The sequence below is a fragment of the Corylus avellana genome, chromosome ca7, assembly GCF_901000735.1.
Source record: "Corylus avellana chromosome ca7, CavTom2PMs-1.0".
Classification (NCBI taxonomy): Eukaryota; Viridiplantae; Streptophyta; class Magnoliopsida; order Fagales; family Betulaceae; genus Corylus; species Corylus avellana.
In genome coordinates, this window is record NC_081547.1 from 24,307,968 (window position 1) to 24,317,013 (window position 9,046).

The window sequence follows — 9,046 nt, forward strand, 5'->3', positions numbered from 1 at the left end:
AAATGAGACTCTGAGTCTGGTAAGATTTTTATGGATAAGCTGAATGCATACCATATAAGTAAGAAAAAAATTATCAATGAAATGAAAAAAAAAAAAAGAAAAAAAAGAAAAAAAGGAAAGCAGTAGTCGTGAATGCAAAAAGAGGATCAATGAAGAAAAGAAGCCATTGTTGGATGCAGGTAAACTACTTCTTGGCTATGAGTATTTACCAGCGACCAATGTTTCGGAGATGAAAGCCGTCGTTTACTTGTTGAAAATCTACTGCCCGAAAGAATTGAAGTCGAAAATGGTGAAAAAAAAGGAATGGATGCGATATTGATCTGTGATCATAATTGCTAATAAACGTGACAATTAGTTCGAGAATATGAGGTATATTGCTGATTGTTAGGATATTCGTTTCATTCCTATTTCACTGTGGAGAGAGTGGCGCCGTGAACGGCTACAGCATGAATAGGACTGTGAACAGTTTGGTTTGAAGAAATGAGGTTAATACACATTACATGAAGTTTAGCGGAGAGATATTAGGTTAATACACGTGGCATGAAGTATTACAGATGGATGCTAGTATTCTAGAAGGATGCGTTTTATATAGATCAGTTTGTAATAAAAGTAATTGTTTTAGTTGCGTTTTAGTTGTTTGTTGTTTGTAATAAGAGAATTTCGTTGTATAGGTAGGCTAAAGATAGAAGGAGTGTTTTAACAAGATACTGCAATATTGCTCTTGAACCAATATAGAAATTCAATATTCTACCATGTTTTTGCTGTTTTTTCTTTTTCTTTATTTTGATTTGGTTGTAGACTATAACCAAATCAAAATAAAAATACAAATAGTTGATTTTGGTTTTCCACTAAAAAAGTATAATTGAGTCAAAGGTAAACTAGAATGAAATTATTAAACCAAGCTAAATAAATTTAAGTTGGAAAAAAAAAAAAAAGTAAAGGGAAACACTAAGCCTGAAAGGATCCACCTAACATTTTTATTAGGTATTACTCAAACATACTTAACACAACTAGGTAGAAAATCAATTTTACTAATCGGAATACAAAGCAATCAATCACTTATAAAAAATTTAAATAAATTGAATAAGTTTTAATTAAGAATTTGATTTTGATAACATGATACAAGTTTAATTAAACATTTATTAGATATTCGAATCATAACAAGTTTGATTAAGCATTTTTCGTTAAGATCTCGCTTTTGTTGAGATCTCAATCGGTTGTTACAATTATCAATGTACTTGACGGGGAATTCGGCAAGATGAGAGATATTGATGATGATTATCACTTCATGCGTATGACTATTTACCGGTGACCAATGCTTCGAAAATGCGAGCAGTCGTTGGCTTGTTGAACGTCTACTGCCCGAAAAAGTTAAAGTTGAAATCTCAATCTACGAAGAAAAAGAAATGGACGTAATCTCGATCAGCGGTGATAGTTGCCTATAAACCTGACAATAAGTTCGAAAAGATGAGGTATATTATTGATGCTTACAAAATCCGTTTCATTTATATTTCGTTGTGGAGAGACTTGTGCTGTGAACGGTTGCTGTATAGGGGTGTGTAACGAGCTGACAGAAAATAGATAAAGGAAGCTAAATAATAATACGTGTGGCATGGCATTGTTAAAGGAAGGAACATGGCATGAAGTTGATGTTCAATGGTTACAAATTGATGTAGTTAGTATTCTAGAAGGAGCTGCCATAGTTACCGTTGAGATCTCGATTGGCTGTTATAGTTACTGATGTACTTGAACAGTTGTTGTTTATTGAGTGAATAATGTTGTAGTGCTAGAGGTATTATATACAATTTACATAATGAATATATGAACATAAGGAAAGTAAGGATTGTCAATTACATATGATTTCCTAAGTATTTGAGTTGTTTATTTGCATAAATGGTCTGGGCAATCATAAATGATTGATTATGAGACTGTGTAAATGGAACTGAAAAGATAATAAAACAATTCATTTATTTCTATTATGAGTCTAAATGAAATATGTTTTTTTATTTTTTATTTATTTATTTTTCTTTTTTATACATATGTTTATAAAGCACTTTCCTAAATTTCAATTTTGGTTTTGAAAGATACAAAAAAGGATAAGTAAAAATACTAATTGAAAGAATAAGTTTCATTGAAAGTTTTTGATTCAACAATTATTATCATTATAGAAAGTAATAACAAAAATATAGTGGCATATATTTCATAGCTGATCAAATGATTCAATTATGTTGTAAGAAGGAAGGCATGTTGCTGTTATAGTTATTCTTCTCGTTGGGAGACTTTCCTTTTTAGCATAGTGAACAATTGTGCATACTTGAATGATAAATGTTAAGAGTCAATAAGTTCATCATATTTGACTTATATTTTCATACAAATTAATAGATCACCAATTAGATTTGTGGAGTTCACCATTGACTTATGTGGGGTTCACATAAGTCCACAAATCTAATGGTTGATTTGTAAGATGTGATGAGCCAAATATGAGAAAAATATTGACCCATAACATTTCTTTATTTGAATACCATACTTGGATGCCACTTCATTTTCCTTTTTTGTCTCCTTAGCCGCTGCCACATTCATTTTCTTTTCAGCATCTTTGGCAGTTTTGCAATCACAAATTGATATTTCCATAATCTGTGATTGTGTAACTGATAGTCATTTTTTAAGCCTTTAAATTTTGAGAAATGATTCAGTGCAATATAATGCCTACATTTGACCAATTTTTAGTGACGTGGCAGATAGACAATCACATGAAAGGGAAGATTGAAATTTGAAACTTGAATTTCAATCCTCTCTTTCTCACTAAATATGGGCCAAATATAAACATTATATTGCATTGTAGCACACCTCTTAAATTTCCATTGAATCACTCTGGCCTTCTCGGTTATCTTCTACCTTGGAGTCTGGTATAGTAGCAACATCAAAAACATCATTACTAACAGTTATTTTGTTAAATCTCTCTATGTAAGGTTTGACCAAAACGAGAAGCCGAGTGTGATAAAGCCATGTACAAGTAGTTTTTCGCTTGTTGGACATGCACTGATTTGCCAAAACTAACAACATGGGCAACCTTACATGCGCGTTTATAGACAATAAAGTGCACGCTCCGTTGCATTTGGCTTGCTTGCGAAGCCATGGATGTTGCGGTGGAAGAAGAGAACTCTAACTTGAGGGGGACGAAGGGGGTGATGGTTTGGAGTCTTTGAGAATTTGGGCAATTTTCTCTTTAAGTCTAGGTGTATAGCCACTTGTAGCCTGTATGGTACATGTTTTAGCCATTTTATTCTTAGGATTTTTTTTTTGGTCCGCAAATCAAACGGTCCTCAATATTTTTTTTTTACATGTCTATATAAGAGGTAGAAAAATAAGAAGGAAAATTCGAACTAATGACCTCTGCTTTATAAGACGTGTTTCCAAAACGATCAAGCTACCCTTTATAGACAAATGAGCCCTAATTATGAGTTTACATGATTTAACCGCTTTTTGGGTTTCGGTAAGTTTTATCATTCAATTAGTCAAAGTCTAACTTCATATGCCATGATTGAATGTGTTCTGAAAAAAACTTTCTTGTCGGTGCGAACATATATATATATATATATATATATATATATATTTGGGTAGATACTTTTTATCTGAAAAAAACAAACACACACATAAATTGGTTGCGATGGTCAACAAATTACACATTACTTAATCGGTCCAATTAGCTTTGGCCCAGAGCCCACTCTACAGCTAAAACAAATTTCATGATCCGGGCCTCCGGCTAACCCACTCATTTTGCACATTCAAACTGCGTAAGGCTTTGGCCTCTGGCGCCCAACCTTACGCGCCTCAAGGCTCTAAATTTTCGAAAATCCCTCCTTTTCGCAACCACATTGGTCCTGTTCCCACCAAAACGCAATCTCCACCGTCGATTTTCGTTCCCAATAAACCAAGATCCACGTCATCGATCCCCGTCTTTCAAAACTAACCAATCAGCATTCTCCGCTCACCTCTACATATAAACAAACCTCTCAGCCACAAGTATCACTCATCGGTTGCAAGCTTCACAGCCTACAATATTCGAAACAAATCAAGCCCTCTCTTTCTCTCATTCTCTAAAATTTCTAGAATTTGAAATGGCGCCCAAGGGAGAGAAGAAGCCAGCGGAGAAGAAGCCGGCGGAGAAGGCTCCGGCGGCTGAGAAGAAGCCCAGGGCAGAGAAGAAGCTGCCGAAGGAAGGCGCAGCAGACAAGAAGAAGAAGCGGACGAAGAAGAGCGTGGAGACGTACAAGATCTACATCTTCAAGGTGCTGAAGCAGGTGCACCCGGACATCGGGATCTCCAGCAAGGCCATGGGGATCATGAACAGCTTCATCAACGACATCTTCGAGAAGCTCGCCCAGGAGGCCGCCAGGCTCGCTCGCTACAACAAGAAGCCCACCATCACCTCGCGTGAGATTCAGACGGCGGTGCGCCTCGTCTTGCCAGGGGAGCTTGCCAAGCACGCCGTGTCCGAGGGCACCAAGGCGGTCACCAAGTTCACTAGCTCTTAGGGTTTTCAGTGTCCAGGGGGGTTATTTTGGTACTTTTGAGATTGACGTAGTGTTTGTAAAGGGTTCTTTTTTGCGTACTAATGAACGAAATTTGAAATTTCTGCCTCGAATTTTTCTACTGAATCAATTAAGATAGTGCGCCACTGGTGCATTTTAGCTTAAGCCTTATGCGATATTCTAACCTATGCCCGCGTAAAATCCCAACACCTGTCAGCAAGCTAAACAAAGGGGGCCCATATTATGAATCACCTTTAGGACAATCACGTGACTATCGCGTGCGCTTCCCGAGCCCAGTACTGGCGTAGCCAGGCGCAGACCGCTCTTTCTTGCTGAATCACACCAAGCACATCTACTGGCTAGTCTTCAATGTGTTCCAGATAAGAAATAAAAATAGATTTTTGGGAAACTTCAACTTGTGGGTTTGATGGCAATAGGCGCTTCTAGTTCGTGCAGCATTGGATTGATTCCGTTTTCATGTCCAAGCGCAGGTTCTAGAAAATCTCTGCGCCTTAGACATGGTGCTCAGTTGGGTTCATCTTACTCGGCCGAGGAGTCTCCGAGACGCTTGCTGCGCATCTCGGCAGATTCAACGCAGAAAGCCCGGTTCATTGCTCGGCGTAAGGAGTCCGTCTCGGTTCGACAGCTTCAACGTCCTCTACGTAATGTTGGGATGGGATTTTGTGATTTCTGAGTTTAAATTTGAAAATGTCAAGGGTTTTGGAACTTTCATGTGGTGTTTTATTATTGTTGTTGATGATGTTACAGTGGAGTATATGAGCTTGCCCGCGAGCCAGTACTCGGTGTTGGATGCGGAGCGGATTGAGAGGGTGGATGAGAACACGTTTAGGTGTTATGTGTATAGGATTAAGTTCTTTGCGTTCGAGGTTTGCCCTGTTTTGCTTGTCAGAGTGGAAGAGCAGCCCACTGGGTGTTGCATTAGGCTCTTGTCTTGCAAGGTGTGTGTACTTTCTTTTCGCTGGCTTGCTTTTGGGTTGAATCTACCCTTTTTGTTCTGACGATGGATTTGGTGGTGCAGCTAGAGGGTTCACCTATGGTTGCTGCACAGAATGACAAATTTGACGGTAAGTCATAAGTATTTGGTTTATGACATAATGTTTATTGTAGAACCGTGCCCTTTGGTTGCAATGAATTTTGATTGTCAAATTATCTTAATGAGTTCTTGGTTGTCGATGATAGTTTCTAGGTCACAGTTTTAGTAAAAAACAACATAGACATTAATGTGTTCTGTCCTGTTTTATAAAGTTTCTCAATTATCCAAAAAAAAAAAAAAAAGCAACATAGACATAATCATAGCTGGAAAAATCTTTGTCCAATGATCATAGCTGGAGAAATTTAATCATCGATTTGGGTACAGCAGACATGGGCCTTAGAGTGGGTAACCGTTCTTGAGGGTAATTCATAATTGGTCTTGTTGGCTTACAAGCTGCTTATTCCTTGCAAACAAATTATAACTTCGTACATTTTATGTGGCATGGATTCTAATACTAACCTACTAGGGCTGATTAGAAAAGCTAGAGGTAAGGGGGTATAGGAAAAAACGGGGTGGGCTAGAGATTTAATTGAAGTAGGAAGCCAATTAGCAATAAGACTGCAGTTAATATAAGCAATAAAACATTGATGCCACATTACAAAAACTTATTGTGTGTATATATATATACAATAAGTTTTTGTAATGTGGCATCAATGTTTCATTGCTTATATTAACTGCAGTTGTATTGCTTGAGAGGATGCTCAGCATGAAAGGAGGCAAAGGAGAAGCTAGTTATGCCAACAATTCCCAAGCCCAGGTTTCTCCTCCTACAGCTTTTTCTAATTGTTTTTTTTTCACTTCTATATTTCTTTTTTAAGACTTCCTCCAATATCTGTGTGCGTCTCTTTCTCAGATCTACTGATCTCTAATTGTGGTTTGGTGATCAAAGAAACTGTGTTCAAAGTCTACCTTAATGTTGCTTGAATTAGAGCTACTCATAAAAACACTAAAATAAATCCAAAACAGTCTAAAATGGGCCCTAAAAAGAGGCTTAAAGAAAGCCAAAAAAACTAAAAGAGGCCCAAAGGGCTCATTACTTGACAGGTGGTTAGTGGCTGCGGTTTGGTCTTTTCATAACCACCGATTAGCAGTTAATCGGCCTTAGTGGGGTAGTTGCGGTTAAGAAGAAATAACCGCAATCGCTTATACACCCTTAGCATGCCCTATGTTTGTAAGGCACTTCTAGTCTTCCATAATAGAGCATGTGTTCTCACTTACCTCTTCGAATTACTAAGTGTTGCATTTAACTCCCTCCAACTACCATTTTTATGCAAAAAGCCCCCTTGGTTAGTAGAGTATGTTGAACCCATGAAAAAATGAGCTCGTGACGTGCATGTTTTCATTTTTACTTGAAATGATGAAAACAACCTTCAAGGAAAAAATAAAAACAGAAACAAATTCTTTAAAAAAGAGAGGTGGTAGTCGAACCACCCTTGGGGCTGGCAGAGCTACCCTAGATGTTTATGGGTGGCACCCCTGAATCACGTGGGGGTGGCTGCCCCAAAGTGTGTTTGGGGGTGGTTCAGGCACCCCAAATCTTCGGGGTGGCTGATCCATCCCTAAGTGGTTTTTGGGGTGGTTTTGACCACCCCCGTGTCACATGGGGGTGGCTGAGCCACCCCAAGCATGTTTGGGGGTGCTTCTGCCACTCCCAGCCACCACATTAGGGGTGGAGCATCTTCTGGGGTGGTTGCCACCTTTTTTCTAAAAAAAAAAAATTATTCATTTACATTTTTTTTTTTTTTTTTAGTTTTGAGGGTATCTAAGTAAATTTACTTCTAAACTCAAGGTATTTTCGTCATTTCACATTAAAATTAAAATGTGCATGTCACGTGCTAGTTTTTCGGTTGGATTTAACATCCTCTACTAACGGACAAGACTTTTTGCATAGAAATGGTAGTTGGAGGGGGTTGAATGCGTTAGTTGGTAGTTCGAAACGGTTAGTGAGAAAGAGGTGTTAGTTTGTGTGGGGTAGGTGTATTTATCCCTTTTTTTTTAATTGTTGCATGCTAAACTCCCAAAATGTAGTAAATATCACTAAACAGGCAAGTATATTGCTAATGGCATTATTGAGGGTATCACTTATAATCTCATAAGTACCAATGGAATAGTCCAGAGAGAGAGACAGCGAAGCACATATGTGGATAGTTATGGTGGTAACTGCTGTAACTTCACTGAATAGATTTGATACTTTGCATTAATGGAAGTGCAGATGTGGTATGCGTATGGGTATGGAGGCAACTGTGTCACTTTACTGAATAAGTTTAATGGCATTTCACTGTTTATATGATTAAAATTTTAGGTTATAAAATGACATGCTTCCACACAATGGTCACTGTATATCGTGGTTGCAAAGACAATTGGGTTAATTGGACAAGCAAAACTTGGATGCATCCAAATGTATTTGAGTTATTTCTGTATGATGCAGAAATCGAAATAAAAAGTCTCTTAGAAAAACCTTTATCATGTTGAGTCATTTGGTTTATGCTTTTTTCAGGAATGCTTTGACATTGATTTGATATGGGAATGCAGCTTCTATGGTGAACCATATATCATGTGAGAGCAACCAAAACAACTCATTGGTGCAACAACTGACCTCGGATACTGTCATTGAGGTAACAATTTTGAAGTGATTGTAACACCTTGGCTCATTAAGGTTAGGTTTGTTCATTTAGCTACACAGAGGGTACATAAGGCAATCCTGAGCAAACTTATTAAATGAATGATTAAAAGTCATTTATTAAATAAGTTTACTTCTGTTTGCTCTGGATTGCCCAAGTGAACAAACCTAGCTTTAACGGGCCAGAGTGTTATAGAACTTGTTTCTAGTCATAGCATAACGTTTTAAAGTGTTTGTAAGTATATAAAAATTGTATTTGGGATTATCATCTGGATCCAGGTTAGCATTGAGATTCCTTTTGCATTCAGTGCAATTCCAGTGCAAGCAATTGAATCAACTGGTGCACAAGTCCTTGAACAAATACTAAGGATTATGCTTCCCCGGTTTATGGCACAGGTTTGTTGAAATTTTTATTAGCTTTCTTTTTACCAAATTAAACAGGAAAGTTGCAATTGCTAATTTCACACATAATTCATTCTGATTAAATTTAGTCACACGTTGAGTGCATGTTGCAATTTGAAATATGTTAAATAGATAGCATTTAGGCATACAATTTCATCAATGACACCTTCTTGTTTGTGTTGTGACACAGAAGCTTCCGTATGGAAACTTTTTGTTGCTTGTGCCTACCTAGTTCAGTGGTCCCAGGCCTACCTTTTTTTTAACAAATGGATGAGATGCCTAGGGAAAAACAATCAAATGGTACTAAAAAGTTATTAGTATCATTTTAAGAACTTAAGCCTATTTGGTTTAGCATTCTCACCTTGAAAGTATAGATAGGCTGAATGATGCTGAAGTACTTACATGATTCATGCTTTTCTCTCACTTCTTTTTATGCTC

The 9,046-nt window shown here is 37.4% G+C and overlaps 2 protein-coding genes across 2 annotated transcripts in view; both read left to right on the forward strand.

Annotated features, from left to right (window-relative positions):
- Nucleotides 1-4,012: 4,012 nt before the first annotated feature.
- LOC132187275 (probable histone H2B.3) lies at nt 4,013-4,636 on the forward strand. The gene has a single exon (XM_059601538.1). The coding sequence runs from the start codon at nt 4,119-4,121 to the stop codon at nt 4,533-4,535; it is 417 nt and encodes a 138-aa protein (XP_059457521.1). The 5' UTR covers nt 4,013-4,118; the 3' UTR covers nt 4,536-4,636.
- Nucleotides 4,637-4,683: 47 nt separating this feature from the next.
- The window catches only part of LOC132187276 (uncharacterized), a 5,880-nt gene continuing 1,517 nt past the window's right edge, over nt 4,684-9,046 (forward strand). Inside the window, exons 1-5 of the mRNA XM_059601539.1 lie at nt 4,684-5,194; nt 5,301-5,491; nt 5,572-5,617; nt 8,119-8,201; nt 8,486-8,602. Of these exons, the coding sequence (XP_059457522.1) occupies nt 4,960-5,194; nt 5,301-5,491; nt 5,572-5,617; nt 8,119-8,201; nt 8,486-8,602 (672 nt within the window). The 5' untranslated portion in view covers nt 4,684-4,959. The remainder of the gene's footprint in view (nt 5,195-5,300; nt 5,492-5,571; nt 5,618-8,118; nt 8,202-8,485; nt 8,603-9,046) is intronic.

Bases quoted from the DNA above. Each gene is read 5' to 3' on its own strand.
- LOC132187275 (XM_059601538.1), top strand. From the start codon at position 4,119: ATGGCGCCCAAGGGAGAGAAGAAGCCAGCGGAGAAGAAGCCGGCGGAG.